The following is a 20,574-nucleotide window of genomic DNA, read 5'->3' on the forward strand; positions in this document are numbered from 1 at the left end:
CAAGAGCGTGGCTCTTGAATTGATGATGATGAAGATTAATGATTATCTAAATGATAAAAATTCCTGGTATTAAATGTGTTTCTCTAGTTATTAAATAACTTGTATACCTACATTGAGTTAAAAAATGTGTTCCTGTTGCAGTTTCTTGTCATTTCTTCTACTCAGCCATGACACCTTCCGAAATAACGTAGATTCAAAAATGTTAAATTGACTTTCAACAAGTTTATCTATTATAATTGCGTTGAATAAATAATTCTGATTACGATCAATCAGAATTTGTGAAGAGTGAGATATCTGATCATACAACTCGCGCCGATAATCTCTAATGTAGAGACACAAATAATTACAGACACAGTTAATACGAAATTCTAAGATGGATATGATAAACCTTACGGTAAAAGGGATCAGCCTATAGCCCATAACAATTGTCCATCATGTTATAAAGGACACAAACTCTGTCGGAACCTTTTCTGACTTTCTCTGCCTTATCAGAACCCCTCTAAAACAATGTATTAATTACTCGGGAGGAGTTCGGTGGCGCAGCGGTAAACGCGCTCGGTCTGCGATTGTTGAAGTAAAGCAACTTTCACAAAGGCCGGTCATAGGATGGGTGACCACAAAAAAAAGTTTTCATCTGAGCTCCTCCGTGCTTCGGAAGGCACGTTAAGCCGTTGGTCCCGGCTGCATTAGCAGTCGTTAATAACCATCAATCCGCACTGGGCCCGCGTGATGCCCGATCTCCCTATCCATCCATAGGGAAGGCCCGTGCCCCAGCAGTGGGGACGTTAATGGGCTGATGATGATGATGATGAATTACTCTGAAGTTGGCCGCCATTTATTACGGCTTTCCGCCTCTTGTTGCGGCCGAGCTTAGTTTCATTTCTTACTCTGTGAAAGGTACATTAGTAATGAATGGTACATACTTTGGTCACATAGAGTTTCCGCTATTACAAGACGTCACTTTAATTAAATTATCTAGGTAAATGATTTGTTTATCTCGTAGAAGTTCTTGGAAACGACTAATTTGTTTACGTTTCGAGAGGAAATGATGGGAAATTATGGTGTGGTCTTATTTGTCAATAACGAATTAGACCAGGTGCGTTTTGAAATATGGAAATAATTCGTTGTAATTACCGACATTTATTTCCCATAGTATTAAATAAATGTTATGGTAGTTAGTAATAGGTGGAAACACACATTCCCGAGAAATACGATTTCGGAGGTATGTGACCTGTATTGGTCTGGTTTTCTCTTCGCGGGTTGGAAGGTCAGACAGGCAATGGATAATGCTGAGAAGATTTTTTCAGTTAGTTATAGGTGGCATGTCTGTTTGAATTACGAATTAATCATTTCACTATATCGCCTGAAGCAATGTCAAGGTGGCTGAATGAAACTTCAAGGTTGTCCACTGTGATGTACATAATCAAATATAACACCTGTTCTCGTTACTACAACTTACACCTGTCATTTGACCAGCTTTCACCAACTGCCTTGACCATCCGAAGCTTAGTACCGACTTGTGCAATATAATTACTTAATCTGTCACATACTGAACTAATTATTACCTACCTACTTGTCAGTAGGTACAACTCAAGATAATAATGACGGCCTATGTGGATTAGTGGTAAGAGCGTTGGCCTCTCGATCTGGAAGTCCCGGATTGATTCCGGTTGCTGACTTTTTCCAAAAATCATTATGTGATCCCTAGTTATTGCAGTTTGATCACTTAATTGTACGAAAGTAAGATGACTCGTGCGTCGAAGGGTACATTAAGCAGTTGGTCCCAGTTACTACTTATTGATGTAACTACTTAGTCATTACACCAGTCATGTCAGGGGGCCTTTGGCGGCTCGATAGTAACCCTGACACCAGGTTTGATGACATTGGTATTCTACTACTTCACAACCCACACAATAAAAGAAGACTCTTTCTTTAAGTACACATAGTTAAGTTACCTGAGTAATTACTTGAATGTTATTTTATTTTATACATAATTAATTTATTATCTTTTGACATTTTGATTTAATTTATTATCTTCTTTGTTGACATTCTTTTATTATCATTTTCGACGATCATATTTGTTGTTACTGTTTTATATTGTGTCTAAAATGTGTTGTACTTATAACTAAATATGAAATAATTGAATCTAATCTAATCTACCTTATTTTGTATATAAATGTTCCTTAAGTCTGCGTATTTATATTACTTATTAAGAAAGTTTCACGGCGCATTGGCGTTTCTGCACTGTAATGTCGTGAAATGTAAATAAAATAAATAAATTATTTACTAATGACCTAAATGTAATAAAAGGCTGTTTACATTACGTACGGATCACAGGTTGATTGTAAAATAGTGGTTAAAGGTAATAAAATAATGTATATTTTATATAGGTGTTTCAAGTAATTAAACATGCTAATGATGTGATGTAATTAATGTATTATGAAATAACAAGCAACAACTACTTGCATTTTACAACACGTGTGAAGCTGACCTACCCAGTGCCCTCGTCAATAATGTTTTTTCAAATAAAGAATTATGATGATGATGATCTAGCCGATTTCGGCTACGGCGACTGCTTCAACTCCGACGTTCATATGCTCTCATGTGGCTTATATAGACAATCTTATTGGAAAAGATCCTCGCACATAACGGGCATGTGAGCACACCATTTAAGTACTTATGTATAAAATTTATCGCCTCACGTCGAGCTTTTAATTCAAGAATTATACTACGAATAGTAGCCATGGTAGACCAGTTGGTAAAACTCTACGAACGGATTGATATTTTCAATCCCGCGGGATCTCGAATTTGCGATCTTGAGTCGCGATTGCATTCCCTACTATACACCTCTACCCACCCCTTCGGGAATACAGGCGTGAAGCTATTATGTTGTTATGTTTGTTACAATATAAAGCATGACAACTTTAACACCACAATTTCAATATCCTACGCTTGAAATTGCCAATTTAGAAAAATATTTTTGAATTTTGAAACTAGAACAAAGAAACTCAAAGCTTCTAGCCCTGACATTAAGCTGTATTGTCCACGCATTTACTACGCTTGTCAATTCTAGAACTCCGGCCAAATGGTGAATGCCATCCGAGGCGAATTACATTCAGACACGTCAAACATATAGCATACATGAAACAGACTGGCTGCGTACATCGACAATACAACCAAATAGATACCTACGTACACAGTGCTTCCATTTTCTTTAATGTCTCTGACAATTATCGTTTATCCGAATACAAACGAATGTTTCTTCTTCTATCGTGTGGGTTATGAGGAGGATTACCAACCTCATCAACCCTGGTATCAGGGTTAACGAATGCTAATATCCAGGTTCATCAATTATTGAATTAATCGTGTATCAGAATTTGAATTTAGAATAAGTACTTTATCGTCAAACTAGTCAAAACAATATCGAATAAACGATGATTGCCAACGGATATTATGAAAATAGAAGCACTGTACTTACATAATGTTTGATTTTTGCATATAATTAATTTCGCCTACTAGCTGGTGTAAGAGGTGAGGGGAACGAAACGGAAGCGGTCGCGATATGTCTGATCTATAAGACATATGTGTTGACAGAGCCCGTTCATCTGTTCTTAGGAGTCTAGAGGCTGTATTGTCGATGGCTGCATCGTTCCTAACCTTGACCAAAGGTTAGAGTTCGGACGTCGCGTATTACCAAACTCTAGACAATTTTAATGAGCATTTTGCACGCTAATTGTGGTGTGTTTTGTTTAACACAATAGCATGAACAAAATGTCAATGTGAATGTCCTCGGATGGCCGCCATGATTGTTTTGTGAACTGTGAGAATATAATTAAGGTATTTGAAGATTGTACTTTTGTTTGTTGAGAAGATTATTAATGGCATTTTGTTGTAGAGACGGTAAGCCATTTAAGCTATAATTATAAATCAAAAATAGCAAATCAAGTTGTGTGTACGAAACAAATACTTTGGGGCTTTTGTATTGAATTAATTAAAAGCTATACTACGTAGTAGGTACCGATTTAAAATGCATAAAAACAAAATACACCACAGGAGCACATTATTACAAAACATTACAAGTTAGCTATACGTACCTACTTTAATAAATTTCTGCGTATAAAGTGGTTTTTTTCTAACGAAACACATTTAGCAACCTTGTTGTCGTTACCATGATTGATCGATTTATATAAAAAAATCCGGTAAGTATAGTGTTTAAATAAATAATAAAAATAAAAAAGTTTATTTAGGTAAAACGTACGACACACATAAATTTCATCATCATCAGCCGTACGACGCCCACTGTTAGGCATAGGCCTCCCCCAAGGATCTCCACGACGATCGGTCCTGCGCTGCCCGCATCCAGCGGCTTCTCGCCGCGGGCCTACCCACTGAGCGTACATTGAAATATACACACATTAACATTAATATTTAGTTGGAAAACATAAAGGTATATGGGTGCTGCAGTTCACCAAAAAAGGCCAGGGTTCAGTGAAAATTTACCCAGAGGGCAACACTGATTTCCAACCCACGCCGATCGGTAAATCAAGTATTAAGGGGCAAAGGTAACCTTAGAATAAAAGAACTCAACCGAAGCGAGGAATGGTGCAAAAAAGTAATATACATACATAAACTCACGCCTATTTCCCAACGGGGTAAGCGGAAACTGTGGAATTCCATTTGCTTCGATCCTGACACACTTCTCTTGCTTCCTCCACATTCATCAATCGTTTCATACAAAAATGAAACATATAAAAATAAGCTATTTTATTTTATAAACCTACTAACATTTATAATATAACCATATTAAATATAAATATTTTATTATATCCACATAATCCACAATGGATAGTGTACGTTGTTCCCACGACATTTAGGTACCTAATGTTAATCTCTATTAGCCAATACTTCTCTACAAACACAATAAAATCGATAATCAATACTCTACAGGTGGGGACCCGAGGCATTGTTACTTCACAAATAATAGGATGACTTATCGACCGAAACTACATTCGCAAATTGATTTAAAATTAAAAAATCAAGTTTACCAACCACACCCACAAAACCGGCCCTACAATAATTCATTGCGAATAAATTACACAAGAAAAAAAATATAAAGAATAAACAAGAGTTTTGCAAAACACATGCCAATTACGTGTCATAAAAACCTATGATCTACTTTATAGCTTTGCGAAACATACGAGACTTTCGAATATGGTTAAAACTCACGCACGGAACAAGATTGTGGATTGTAAATACGCCTACGCATTCTGTGGGGTTTTAGACTAGTTTCATCGAGCTGATTAGGAGATTGTGCAATCTGTGGGGACAGAAAATGTCAAACTGTAGCTCTTAGTGCTAAGGGCTACGTGCTATTTCTCGTCACAACAACAACAACAGTCTGATAGCGTCTATTCGTATAATAAAGTGTTCCAAATTTGAATTTGTGCTATTCCTTTTATAAATAACTTATCCGTTGTTTGAAAACTCAGCCCCAGTTTCGTAACTAAGCCCACGTAACGAGAAGAATAAGAATAAAATAAATTTATTGCCAGTAACAATTTACATTTGCTATAAGAACTAAGCAAAACAAATTCACTGTTACCGTAAGTTGGCTTTTGATAGCTTGTGGCTCTACTCACCCCATTAACACGTTAATGGACAGAAAGGTCATAATTCATGCCCGATATCTATGAAGTTTGTATGAAGTGTCCGGGGTGTGCTTAAAAGAAAGAGAAGTAGGTACCAAAATCATAGAGACATAGCAATAGCAACATCATCTCCCTAGCATCATCCCGTTTTTCACAGGGTCCGTTTACCTAACCTGAAGATTTGACAGCTCCGGTTTTTTTACAGAAGCGACTGCCTGTCTGGCCTTCCAACCCGCGAAGGGAAAACCAGCCCAATACAGGTTAGGTCACATACCTCCGAAAATGCATTTCTCGGGAATGTAGGTTTCCTCGCGATGTTTTCCTTCACCGCTGAACACGTGATAATCATTTATGATCCAAACATGAATTCGACAGCAAATTCGACAATCATTGGTTTAGGCCGGCGCTGGATTCGAACTTGCGACGTCAAAGTGAGAGGCAAGCGTTCTACCAGCTGGGCTACCACAGTGATATAGAGGTACACCGTAGTACATAGAGGCATAGCGTGAACATAAAAACAAAAGCCTTGACCTACAACAGCGATGGTGCCAATTACAAGATTACAATTACATACCAATTGATTACGAACCCAATTGGCATAAGTGTCACCTGCCACACATCATAGTCGTAATCACAATAATTAATTAATTACTGTATTAGCGCCCAATTACCACACTGGTGACCTCAAACGCAGTGAGGCGAGTGTGTTATTATCGCCATCATGGTATGTTATCGTGTATCAGATTGGAGGCTTAAACTGACCAAGGTATTGCAAAGGTCACTAAGCTAATCTTGAGACCGTGTCCGTCAGAATCGCCGGTCACTCGCGTATTTTGTCGGCGTATTTTAGGTTGCAATGGTACTCAATAATTGCTGCCCATTTAGTGCCGCCTAGTGCCTATCACTAGAGATTTGCTTCCAACGTATTTTAGAAATAAAATAACATTTAAATGTGACCGGCGGTTCTGACGTCAGCTTGGCCGGTCACTCGGTGAGTTTACGGCTATAGAGGCCGAGAGATGATATTTATGAGCCAATAATTGCTGCCCATTTAGTGCCCACAAACCTAAAACACGGACAGCCTATAAGTGTCCAAGAAAAAAGGTATCGATAAATAATAGTTTTCCAAAAATATTAGTACTCAATGTTTCGGATAGATGGCACCAGTGTCAACGTAATAACGATGTAGACCGACAAATCGCGTAGACAGGATGAGGAGCGATGGTATAATAATTAACATTTTTAGTTTTGAGTCCTCCCTCATTCAGCGCTTATCCCTCATTCAGCGCTTATCGCTATCGACCCACTAGGGTCGATTAATTCTTTCAAATATTTTTCCTCTCAGACGACGCCCTGAGCCGAGGTTCGCGCCCAACTGGGCACCCTCAGGCCTGTTATCTTAAACGTTGTACCGGGTGAGAGCCTTCAGCGCTCCCCTTTTGTCCGGCCAAGTAGTTAATGCCATCTGCGGCAAATCTACAATAAGTCACGTCAAAAAAAAAAAAAAGTTTTGAGTCCGAATCTCATCATCTAATTGCGAGTTTTGAAAACACTTCAATTACTTTGTAATGCAAACCTACTTAGGGTGGCATTAATAAACGAATCTCAGCTGAGACTGCCCTTAAGATCATGCTCAAGTCCCGGTTTTTATATAACAACTGTCACATTGACATGATCTTGAGGGCAGTTTCGAAGCTGAGATTTACGCAATCGCTATCATTGATGACTGAACTGACAGATGATAACTGAACTCTGATATACTTAAGTACCTACCATGATACTTTATATCGTAATTATGTAGTTGCTGTTACGTTTCGACATTTACATGTTGTAATTAGACGATGTTTGCATGACGGTGACATTTCAAAATCAATAAAGCTGCTACCTTTTTATGGACAAGTAACTAAATAAAACTGTATTTATTCTTGAATAAAGAATATACAACGTATACCTATAACGGACACACTTCCGCACCAAAATTCGTATCGATACCGAGCTGGATTGCCGTTGAGTTTCACTTTAGTATATTTATTTAAGCCTTAAACCGATAAGGTGTAAGAGTGTGCGCGGACTGTGTGTTTCGCTCTAACGTGTTAGGTGGCATACGACAAAAACGAGATTTTTGTATAGAGTGTCCGGGGTGTGGGGTCAAAACCCCGATACCGACCCCGCCGGTGTGGTCGATCATTTCCCTCATTCAGCACTTATCTCTATCGACCCTCTGAGAGGTTTATATTTGAAAGTTTTAATCGACCCTATTGAGGGACCTCTCAGAGGACGCCCTGGAGGTTCGCCCCCAACTGGACACCTTCAGGCCTGTTGTCTTAAATTGTGTACCGGGTGAGAGCCCTCAGCGCTCACCATTGAAAATCTACAATAAGTCACGTAAAAAAGGGGATATATGGTAAGCTACTTAAGGAAGCAACTTTTTCCTCCCCCTTTCCTCACAAGATCCTCATGGGACCCTCTCATTGTTGCAGATGTCAGTGACATGCGACTGCCCGATGTCGCAGCCGGGCCCGACGCTGGCGGCGACTTGTGGCGGCGGCGCCTTCATGCTGTTCATGGGGCTACTGGAGGTGTTCCTACGCAGCCAATGTGACCTGGAGGACCCGTGTGGACGCGCGCAGGTATGTTAATAGGAGAAAGATGCAAGGAAATCAATTTAGGATAAGACACGCTATGGTGAAAGGTTCATTCATTCATATTCATTTATTGCATGCCACAAACATAAATTACGGTGGAACATAGTAAGAAGGTACATGTGACGCCCTGCAAGGGCAAGCCATTATAAAAGAGGCGACTCGAGGTACCTTATTATAATAACATGGCCATGCCTGGTACCAGGGTTTGGAGGATCGGAGGAAAATAAGAGCGGTTTATTTCCTTCCAACGCGTATTTTTCCTGTCGAGCGATAGACCATGCCGCTCCTGTATCAGACTATAAAGTCACGAACAAAAATGCCAGTAGACGCAACGAAACCTGTGATAGATAGATAGATAAAATACTTTATTCATAAACATCACAAAAAACAAAAAAACACACTTTTTTTTAGCACAATGGACACAAAATACAGAGATAAGGACAACATATACAGAAAAGCACAACCGGCGGCCATATTGCTCATGCAGCAATGAAAAAAAAATGAATGAATGATAATGATGAAGTTTAAAAAATACATCTAGATTTGACCAATTTAGCGAACCGGACTAAATGAAGAAAGACTGAAAATGCTAGACCTACCGTATTACCTAGAATTAAAACCCCCAGTACAATGTTGCAGTGGGAATCCTTCATTACTCTAACAACACAATTGTACAATCGCAGCTGGTGATAGGTCCAATTGACTCAGTCGTGAGTGACGATACCATCTCGTTCAGTTCCCACCGAGGATTGACTCATAGCCAACCATCTGCGGAACTATGGCTTTGTATTTTCATAACATAAGCTTACTTTACTATACCCCGTTGGGCGAGTCAAAGGTACATCCATCGCAAGATGAACCTGCAATTTCAATTGCATCACGTCATCCGAAAATCGTTCTACCATATCTTTCGAAAGTACCCACGCCTCACCGATACCCACTAGGGTCGATTAATTCTTTCAAATATTTTTCCTCTCAGACGACGCCCTGAGCCGAGGTTCGCGCCCAACTGGGCACCCTCAGGCCTGTTGTCTTAAACGTTGTACCGTTGAGAGCCTTCAGCGCTCCCCATTTGTCCGGCCAAGTAGTTAATGCCATCTGCGGCAAATCTACAACAAGTCACGTCAAAAAAAACGCCTCACCGAGATTGCTGTTAGACCCACGTGATAGGTGATTCGTATCGCCGTCTATAATGGTTGAGTCAACTATGTTAGTGCAAGGGTTCGAATTGGCGCTCGCCGTTTGAGAAGCAAGCTGGTGGGACCACAAACCAAAGGACCAGAGTGCGTTTTCATATTCAATGCGTTGTAGGAACACCTCCTTCTTCTCTCGTGTGCTGGCACTTCAACAACATTACATATATACGAGTCAAATTGATAATTTCCTCTTCTGAAGTCGGTTAAAATTATCTAAAGAAAGCATTGTAAGAAATTGTACATCACGGTGCAAGCAGACCTATTATTACCAGAGTTTTTCCCATTCCCAGTAAAGTTCAACCAAAGACCCAACTGGTGCAATTAGGTCGTGACAACCTGCAGCTTAGACCCAATCGTGCGCAGGCGCAGACCAATTCTCGAAGATTGCCGCATTACGAATGCTAATTCTCCTACTACTTACATAGAGGCCCCGGTTTTCCATTGGGCATTCTGGGAAGTATCCAGGGTCCGGCAATCAATTTAAGCCCCCTGGCTTCTGCCAAATCTCCAACCGATGTAAGAGTGCTTACATACATATACGTGAATAAAATCACACCTTTTTTCCCATTGGAGTAGGCAGACACCACGGAATTCCACTACATTTTACTACGAGGCCGACACACCATAAGATCTAGATAAAATAATATCTAGTCACTTAGCAACATACTTACAGTGTTACTACAAAACACAAACTAAAAATTAACTAGGTTTGAAATAGTATTTCGTGCCACGAAAGAAGTCGGCGGATTTTAATGAAAGTAACTTGACAAGTCATAATAATTCTATGCAGGATCGGCAACAGTAGCGCCGCGGCCTTCGGGACTTCTTTCGTATACGGATTATATTTTAAACATAGTTTATCTTTTAGTCTTTGTTTTGTAGTAACACTGGTGTTTAAAATATTGCTACCTAGACCATCTGAGATCAACCTCACTTATTTATTTATTTATTTAATATTACACTACATTTGCAACTTTCGTTTCTTCCACTCACATCAAAGACTTCATGTATGCTCGCAAATGCAAGCATTATAAAATCAACCTTTTTTAAAAAAAAACAGACGAATATGCCGAGGGTTAGGTTATTTGCTTGTTCTTACTAAACTTTCTCAAAGTCATGTAGAGACCATATAACGGCCTCCATGGTCCTGTGGTTGTAAGCGGACCCTGTGAAAAATAGTAAGAATAAAGATTTTTATTTATTTATTTATTTATTTGTACACAATAAAACAGACACAAGAAACATACAAAGAAAACAGATAGTACAGGTAAGCTTACAAAGAGAGAGAGTTTTTGTTTTCTTCCAAAAAATATTAACATTACATTTTTTTTTTTTCCTAGTGCCCCTGCCACACAGGATAGGCAGGGACCTTATTAATGCTACATACATACTTATGCTTCTATTATATATTCTCTATTTTGCCCGCAATAGGGCCCTACACTGCGCTTCACTTTCATTCCGAGTCTCTATTATCATACCAGTTCTCGCATTTTATGCCTGTCGCACTTTTATCCATCATCTTTCATTCCGTCATTCCTACGTCCCTATTCTACGTTTATTTTTAGGAGTTCGGTACACAGGGGATTTCTTTTTATTTCGAATAAATTTACACGCAATTTATTAAATGTATTATTACAATTTACATTCTAGCATTGAATTAATACTAACAATAACATTACAAACAAGCAGTTTTCATTATTTTCAACCATCCTAACATTTTTATGAACTAGAAATTTCCCGAAGTTTTCGGGATCTCGGGGGTTGATATTTCCAATGCCGCAGAATCTCGAATTTGCGAGCTTGCGAAAGGCGGTCCTGTGTAAGTAGGTACACACTTTATCTTCAATTTCCCTCTGTCGGTTTGTGGTCAGTTTCCATCATAACGTTACTCCTGCTCGTCATGTGTTGTTGTGTAATGGTAATGAGGTGTGGTATAGTGCCCTAGTCACTTAATGGTCTAGTCTAGTAACTTGGTGTAACGAGAACATCATAGCTTCGTATCAGGGATGTTCCGAATCCGATATAAAAAGAATCCGAAATAAAAGTTTCGGATAATATAGAAAGAAACTTTAGTACCTATTTGTATTTTACTTTTGAATTTCCTTAAAAAATAATATCCGTAACCGAAATTATCCGAAACTAACGGATAATCCGAAATAATTTATTATTATGTATCCGTAACCGTATTCGGTATAATAAATCCGTATCCAATTCGTATCCGAAATTTCATATCTATAACATCCCTGCTTCGTATTAACGTTTGACTTTATCAAATTATCATGTTGTAAGTACATATAGGATCATATTAGCCGTGGTAGCCCAGTGGGTAGAATGCTTCTGCTTGACTCTCACTTTGAGGTCACAGGTTCGAATCCCATCATACGCCACCAATGATTTTAGAATTTGTATTCGAATTCAGCTTGGATCTTAAATTATTATCACGTGCTAAGTGAAGGAAAACATCGTGAGGAAACCTACATTCCCAAGATGTATGTGACTAACTGTGATGTGACCTAGTCATTGGGCTGGTTTTCCCTTCGCGAGTTGGAAGGTCAGATAGGCAGTCGCTTCTGTAAAAAAACCGGACCTGTCAAATCTTCAGATTAGGTAAGCGGACCCTGTGAAAAACAGGATAGCGCTAGGCAGATGATGATGATCCGATGATGAAGTAGTGTAGGAATGTTGTTGACTTGTTAGCCTACAATTTGGAGACGATTAAAAAGTCATGTAACATATGGCTACCATAGTTTTTTATGCATTTCAATATCTATCATCGCGATATAAGTAATGAAAACCTCGTAAGCGAGTTTTTGAGAATTCTTTCACATTATAATATGAAATCCCCCATGTACGATTGTACATCAATAGATAAACTCACGTGCGTAAACCCCAATGGGATGGGCAGAGCCACAAGTATTCAAGTTGTTAAGAAGTCCTAAGATGGATATATGATGAACCTACCTACTTGTATTCCTTTTGGCATAACCTTTAAAACTTCCGTTGATCAACGGAGGTAGGTGAGTTTCGATACCGTTTTTTTACGTTCCATAATATTCTTTATTCGATGATGATTAATGTTAAATTATAACAATTTCCATTTTTTTGTATTTTTCCCATTAAATTTATTTTCTTGTTAGCGAGTTCTTTTCTATCCGTACACTAACTACACTATCAACCTATTACAGCAAAATCTAACGCAAAAAGAATAACGCTGATAAATTGACTGATAACACCCAGAAGAGACATCAACACATAACATGCGTGCTTAGTGCCTATCCATATTTAAAGCAACCTCATAAATAATGCTAATTGACATCCCAATACATAATCAGGTAAACATAGAAGAAAGGTTACCATGACAACAATGGTGTGAACTTCAACATCCGAGTAGGTAATTGCGCACGAGTTGGGAGCGGTCCACATTGAGGTTGTGCGGTAAATGACTACTTAGGTAAATATCCATCTTAAAAGTAGTTAGTAGTAAATAATTTAAAATAGCAGCCAAATGCGCCCGTAAAGTACTCAAGACGCTTTTACATTAGTGTTTCAGACAGACACTTAGTTGAGGCGTACTTAATTTAAATTTTAGGAAAAAGTAGTAACAAAAACCTTTTAAAATCGTGGGGAACAAGCTTTAAAAAAGTCATGGTCTGAATCATCCCCCTCAGCATTCGTTACGGTATCACTAACATCGTAACGATTACTGAGACTCATTATTCAGAGATGATTCAGCTCATTATTCTGAGCTAATATCAAGTGAAATTTTCCATCGTAAAAGTATAGAATTAAAAATATAAAAAAAAACTACTTTAAAAAAAATCATGAATTTAGAAAAATTCACTTGATATTAACTCAGAATTATGGTCTGAATCATCCCCCTTAGTATTTGTTACGATGTCACTAACACCCTGTATTATGAGAAATACCTCAAGGCTCGGATTAAGCCCTTTATACACAAATGACTCAAACAATGTTGCTGTGAATGCCGCTTTACATTGTACACACCCGGAGACATTTCCTCGACAGTGACTCAGGAAGTGGGTTACGTCGAGGAAGACATTGTGAACTGGGTTGCTTTGCATTCGTAAACAAACTATGTAACAACATTACACTCCAATTTTCTTCAAATTAACTCTGCGATGGCACGATTAGATTAGAAATGCATTGTTATTATAATTGCCTCCGCGCACTAATGATGTATGAAATGATTAGTAGGAGAAATTAGCCGCTTCAAAGTTCGGAAATGATGAAGCGACCCTAAGAAATAAAAGCTGTCTAAGTATCTATTTTATCTAATCAAATTTCTATAAAAAATAAATGTAAGTATGTCTATGTGTGTATCTAATGAATCGTTTTATGATATTTTTTTTTAGTTTTATCTATTTTCCCAAAGGTTGCTTGAAAGAATTGCCGCATGTCCGGTTGTGCCTATTTTTTTAATTTTATCTAATTTCCCTGTATCCAAAGGTTGCTTGGAAGAAATTGCTGCATGAGCAGTAAGTCCGTTCATTGTGCGTTTCTGTATCTGTTGTCCTTATTTCTGTATCTTGTGTCCGCTCAATAAAGTATTTTATTTATTTATTGGTCAGTCTTCGGTTGATACTCTATAGTTTAAGTTCTGTGGAGTGGCTTTTTGTTGTAATGTGAGCAATACAGTAGGTAGATATCCTATCCTATCAGATAATACCTCAGAGCAATTATAGGCGGGAGTTGCTTTTAGGTGTTAAACTACACTATATTTTTCTAACTCTTTTTGCGGGAGGTGAGGTATACACATTAGCACACCATCACTGCCGCACGCGCATTCATTAGAAAAAATCAACGTATCTTTAAACGCATACCTACTAAAACAAAACCGTCACACAATAACAAAACACGAACGGTCCTTCACTTTCGACAGAAGGGAGCGCCTGCGCTTGGCAACTACCGTTATTTTTCCAAGGAATACTCTTTATATACAGGGTGTTAGTGACATCGTAACGAATACTGAGGGGGATGATTCTGAGTTAATATCAAGTAGAATTTTCCGTCGCAAAATTCATGACTTTTTCAGTTTTTTATTAATTAAGTATTTTTAATTCCATTATGCTTTTACGATGGAAAATTCCTCTTGATATTAACTCAGAATAACCAGCTGAATCATCCCTCTCAGTATTCGTTACGATGTCACTAACATCCATGTAGAATTTTTGAAATGAGAGATGCAATTACCTTATTGCTTCCGTGAACCAGTTTGAATTTCGAGTTCGCCCGGTGGGGACATATCACAAAAAACAATTTGTTAGTTTACTCAGGACATTACAGGGTGGTCCTTAATTAGAATACGTTCATTCCAGTTCCGCCGTCACATGGACTCGGTATACGACTTCATTGTGGTGGGTGGAGGATCAGCAGGGTCGGTGGTGGCGGCGCGGTTGTCTGAGGTGCCGGAGTGGCGGGTGCTGCTGCTGGAAGCTGGTGAGTCCCTACGATACTGACTTAATGATGATGGTCATTGACCTTTCATTCATAATAATTATGACACTTGAAATCGGGGCATCATCACCTTCAGGGGCATCATTTTTTTTATTTATTTAATCATAAAAAAGTTAAATAGAAAAACGAAAACGTTTGTTGTCACCTTTAGATCTGTCTTTATTTAGTACTTAATCAGAATTTAATTATTTATCTTTGACCTAGGAAACTACCCAATTCAGCTAGAGAAGCTCCTCTAATAACCCATTCGTCTGGTTCCAGGGTTCGACGAGCCGACGGGCACGCAGGTCCCGTCCATGTTCCTGAACTTCATCGGGTCCAGCATCGACTGGGGCTACCAGACGGAGTCCGAGCCGGCTGCTTGTCTCGGCGAGAAAGACCGCAAGTGCTACTGGCCCAGGGGGAAGGTAAGCTTCTTCTACGTTTTGCACGAAATCTTTAATGAGAGTGGATGAATCTTAAGTGTTCCGTGGTATCTGCCTACTCCAATGGGAGATGGGCGTGATCTTATGTTTGTACCACAGAACAGACCTAAACCACTAATTAAGTAAAATGATCTGTGAAGTTCCATAAACAGACTTTTCCGTTCTTGAGGCAAATCACTATCTTCCCACTCTTAATTCACACAAAAGCACCGAATGCCTCAAGATTAATGAGAGCAGCAGTTATACAAATTCAAAATCTCAATCTCCAGGTGCTAGGGGGCACATCAGTCATGAACGGAATGATGTACATGCGAGGCTCCCGACGCGACTACGACGGCTGGGCAGCTGCTGGCAACGAAGGCTGGTCCTTTGACGAAGTGCTGCCCTACTTCCTCAAGTCTGAAGACAATAAGCAGCTGGACGCTGTCGACCAGGGATACCACGCGCAAGGCGGTCCGCTTACTGTTTCGCAGTTCCCCTACCACCCGCCGTTGAGCTACAGTATTGTTAAGGCTGGGGAGGAATTAGGTGAGTTAATACCAGACATACAATAAATAAATTCTATACAATGCTGAGTAGGTCATTTATGTATAGTAAGAACAATTTAGGTCCTAATATTGATCCCTGTGAAACACCCTTATTTACAAGTTTTCGCCATTTATTTGTACTTTTTGGGCTTTATTTACCTAATAAGTAAGATTTTAACAGGCTAGAGGATTCATTCTTAATTCCATAATCATTAACTTTAATTAAGTAGATAACAAAGTTTCATGATTTACGAAATCAAAAGTCTTGGAAAAGTTTTTTTTACTGTTCTTTCTATATAATATGTCGGATTCAGCGGTAAAACAGATCCAAGTGTTTGGTAAAAGTCTCCTTGAACCTTCTATCTTTGTCGCCCTTACGTGAACTCCATTAAAATGCGATTTTCCTACCAAAGGTTACCAAGCAAGAGACTTGAATGGCGAGCAACATACCGGCTTTTCCATCGCGCAGACGACGAACCGCAACGGCTCTCGTTTGTCCGTGGCGCGTGCCTTCCTTCGACCGGCCAAGCACCGCGCCAACCTGCATGTCATGCTCAACGCCACCGTCACCAGGCTGCTCATCAACCAGACCACCAGACAAGCTTATGCTGTCGAGGTCCGGAACAGCTTCGGAGGCACTGAAGTCATCTTCGCTAACAATGAAATTGTTTTGAGGTGAGTTCGTTAATATATAGCTTATGTACTTAAATGTTAAGTAAGTATTATAGAATTCAGGACTACACCACAATACAGCTGCAACAAAATAATATCGTCACTAAGTAGTGTTTATAAAATTGTTGATATACTTATATTTTTTTATTAGGTCTCTAACGTCATACACATATTTTAAAAATGTGTATTAAACCTAGCAGTCAAACCAACTAACTAAATAAATAAGTACGTTAGTTTTAAAAAGCAGGCGATGATGGTACCATATCAGAGATAGCATTTTGTGGTGTGTATTTCTAAGTAAATTATATTCTTGCAAAGATGTACTAAACCGGCAACTCTTATTCCAGCGCGGGCGCAGTGGCATCCCCACAGATCTTGCAACTGAGCGGCATAGGCGATCCAGAAGTCCTCTCACGCGCTGGCGTCAAACTCGTGCATCGCTTACCAGCTGTTGGCAAGAACCTCCACAACCACGTGGCGCACTTCCTCAACTTCCAAGTGAATGATAACAACACCGCGCCGCTCAACTGGGCCACTGCCATGGAGTATCTTCTGTTCAGGGATGGACTCATGTCTGGGACTGGTAAGTGTCATGTCATGAGATAAAAAGGAACTAGGATAACTTTTTAGTGATGCTGGGCTGAAAAAGTTGCCACCTAGGATGAAAGCATTAGTCAGTATCGTAACTGAAGATGATGACTCGCTTATAGTTGCTGTCCAGATAATTATTGCGGAAACGAAACCATGCAAACTTAAATAAGTTATATCACAAATCAGTATAAGTACCTAGGTATTGAATTGCATGTAGCTAGCAACATCTTTGGATAAAGGAAAAAGCGATACACATACTAAAACTTGAAAGAAGTTAACTCATCACAAACATACCTACCAATAAAAAACCAAAATCTTTGTACTCAAGTTCACATCAAAATTTTTCAGGTATATCGGAAGTTACAGCCTTCATCAACACCAAGTACGCGAACCCTCAAGACGACAACCCAGACGTACAACTCTTCTTCGGCGGCTTCCTAGCAGACTGCGCCAAGACCGGCATGGTGGGCGAGCGGCTGGACAACGGGTCCCGGACTATTCAGATCATACCCACAGTCTTGCATCCTAAAAGCAGAGGTCGGCTGGAGATCCGCTCCGCTGATCCGTTTGAGCACCCCAAGATTCACGCTAAGTGAGTTCAGTTTCATTTACTAGATAAAGACGTGCAAGTATTTATTTGCCTTTGAGTCATAGTGTTACGTTTAGTGCACTGCACGGCAGTTGACTGAAATGCCGTGATAATAATATCACACTTCATTTTTTATGGCAACTCGATTCCTAGCAAAAGTTTGTCATGCTACCAAACGGCGTTCTAGACCCAACAAAGTTCTGACAACCAATTTCAATTTCCAGCTACCTAACCCACCCAGACGACGTCAAAACCCTCATTGAAGGCATCAAGTTCTCCATTAAACTGTCAGAAACCAAAGCCCTGAAGCGGTTTGGAGTCAAGCTGGATAAAACTCCAGTGCCCGGCTGTGAGAAGATCAAGTTTGGCTGCGACGCGTACTGGGAGTGTGCCATCAGAATGCAGACAGCTCCTGAGAACCACCAGGCTGGATCCTGCAAGATGGGGCCCAGAGGAGACCCTACTGCTGTTGTTGATAACCTGCTTCAGGTAAGAAGAGTTCTTTTTCTTGTTTTGGTCCTTTTCCTGCCTAAGCTCGACTGTCATTTTAGCCGTTTTTGTCCTTAAGTCTGTTCGCCAGTGAAACTTGCATTCAGGAAATAATCCATAATATTTCTGCCCATCAAAGAGCGACAACCCTGGACTTTGTTTCGTTAACGATCGACGCACCTAGGCTACAGACTTCATTGTCCCTTCAAATCCCTTTCGAGACCAAAATTTTTCTAACATTTGGCTCTATCATCATATTATAGTAAATATTGACTGGTATCCTCCATTTGCAGGTTCAAGGCATCGACCGTCTCCGAGTGGCGGACGCCAGCATAATGCCGGCCGTGACGTCAGGCAACACTAATGCTCCCACCGTTATGATTGGGGAGCGCGCCGCTGACTTTATCAAGCAACGCTGGCTTGGAGCGACCACGGTAAGGTTCATCAAGCAAAATATAAGCTAGACGTAACGTTGCGAAACTGGCCCACGAGAGAAATGACTCGAAGTTGATCATCGATAAGAGCTGGAGAAAACGTCGATCACGCATCAAAGAGCTGAATTTTTGGTCTACATCGCGAGCGGATTCGCCAAGCGCTGAAGTAACATAACTGATTAACACAGCTAACACCCAACAAAGTAACTAAAGAACACAAAACTTAGCCAAAATGTTTCCGCTTTAATTAACGCTACAATAAGGGAAACCAGTGACACTGGTTAAGCACCTGATATATCAGTTTATTCAAGCAGCGGATCTTCACGCTACCTTTTCATTTCGTTTTCGTTTATAACAGAGAAAAAAAATTAACGACTCACCAATACCCGTGACTAACACTAATGACACGAAAGAGAAACTATACAGTGAGTTACATAACGTTTACTCGATAAAACGAATACAACAAACTAAATCCTCGTTCAAGTGTATATTGATACACTTTAAAAACCTTAATTTATTTAAAAACTAATTCATAAGCATGTCTTCCTTTTTACAGGCTCCATTCCCCCTGGGAGGTCACGGTGGAGTCTCCAACGTGCTGCAAGCCAGCGAGACGCGGAACCAATGGCAACAATGGGTCTGACCTTCTAAACTGATGTATTCGATGTTGAACTCTCTATGGTAACCTGTGACATCTTATCACGTCGACTCTTCACTAGATATTTTTGGGCACCATCAATCTGTATTATACGTATAAGTACAAGCTCAAAGCTCAAAATTCATCCCTATTCCCAGTAGTCTTACCGGTTGAACTACTAGGAATTTCCTTCCCAATAGATTTACTGAATAGTAAGAAATCGCTTTCCCATTAATTTTACTTTGATGTATGTACTTAAAACCATGTTTACAACTTAACAGAGAATGTTTTTGAACATCTTAAAAGTACATCTATGCCATTTTGTAATTTTTGACTAATTTTTTTTTATAACACAGCCATTCTCACTAGGACACCATAGTGGCACCACCACAGTCGCGCCACCAACGAAATGTATGCCGTTCACACCCACGTGAGGTAACGGTTATGCTGCATATATTTTCATGGTGACATGACCCGCCACCAGAGTGTGCTAGTGAGATATGTGCCTTAGAGGCTATGTTCATAAATTAGGGTCTTCGCACACTTGTGGTCCAAATGTATTAGCAGTTGTAGTATTCCATAATGTAAACTTTTGGTGGCGATATGGTGAACAACGCAGCGTTATGTTGTTTCGGAGTACCGAATAGAACATAACCACACCAGCACCCCGCTAACCACTCTAGTGCAACACTTCTAAAATTAACTCTATCTTTTTCTTGCACGAACTCGCACTTATCGTAAATGAAGAACGGCACTATTTTTAGAGCTGTAAAGAAAAAATATCATATCATAGGTTTTGTACATTAGAATCGATACCAATATCTGACAGTGATAGATTGATATTGGAAGTACATTCTCGGCCATATTTAGGCTATTCATATAAAAAAGCAATATTGCTATTTGTTGACTTGCACTTAATTTTATATGCGCAAAATGTCAATATTGCTTTTTAGATGAATAGCTTAAAGTGGCATTTTTAGACTCGCAGGTGTTACATAAGTTGCCCTAAACCTAAAGTTACCATTCTTGTGATTTTATTACGTTCGTTAGTTCAAATACGCACACGCGTTACTATTTGTACAAACTAGTATTTATTAGTTACTTTTTACACGATAAATACTCTAAATAGCTGTAAGATATTTTGTCTATTTATTAGATGACTGTAGATAATTCTGTAGAGCTTATTTTGTAGTGAAATAAGAAATTTAGTTTGATTTTGATAGCCATATTTAAGAAACATAAATTA

At 39.4% G+C, this 20,574-nt stretch overlaps 1 protein-coding gene across 1 annotated transcript in view; it reads left to right on the forward strand.

Moving 5' to 3' along the window:
• LOC126375870 (glucose dehydrogenase [FAD, quinone]) overlaps window positions 1–20,574 on the forward strand; it is a 52,229-nt gene extending 31,655 nt beyond the window's left edge. Inside the window, exons 2-11 of the mRNA XM_050022940.1 lie at window positions 8,129–8,278; window positions 14,826–14,946; window positions 15,226–15,371; window positions 15,659–15,917; window positions 16,330–16,591; window positions 16,936–17,171; window positions 17,528–17,771; window positions 17,993–18,257; window positions 18,551–18,691; window positions 19,248–20,574. Coding sequence (XP_049878897.1) covers window positions 8,129–8,278; window positions 14,826–14,946; window positions 15,226–15,371; window positions 15,659–15,917; window positions 16,330–16,591; window positions 16,936–17,171; window positions 17,528–17,771; window positions 17,993–18,257; window positions 18,551–18,691; window positions 19,248–19,334 — 1,911 coding nt within the window. The 3' untranslated portion in view covers window positions 19,335–20,574. The remainder of the gene's footprint in view (window positions 1–8,128; window positions 8,279–14,825; window positions 14,947–15,225; window positions 15,372–15,658; window positions 15,918–16,329; window positions 16,592–16,935; window positions 17,172–17,527; window positions 17,772–17,992; window positions 18,258–18,550; window positions 18,692–19,247) is intronic.

This window comes from Pectinophora gossypiella, chromosome 20 (genome assembly GCF_024362695.1).
Source record: "Pectinophora gossypiella chromosome 20, ilPecGoss1.1, whole genome shotgun sequence".
NCBI classification, from domain to species: domain Eukaryota; kingdom Metazoa; phylum Arthropoda; class Insecta; order Lepidoptera; family Gelechiidae; genus Pectinophora; species Pectinophora gossypiella.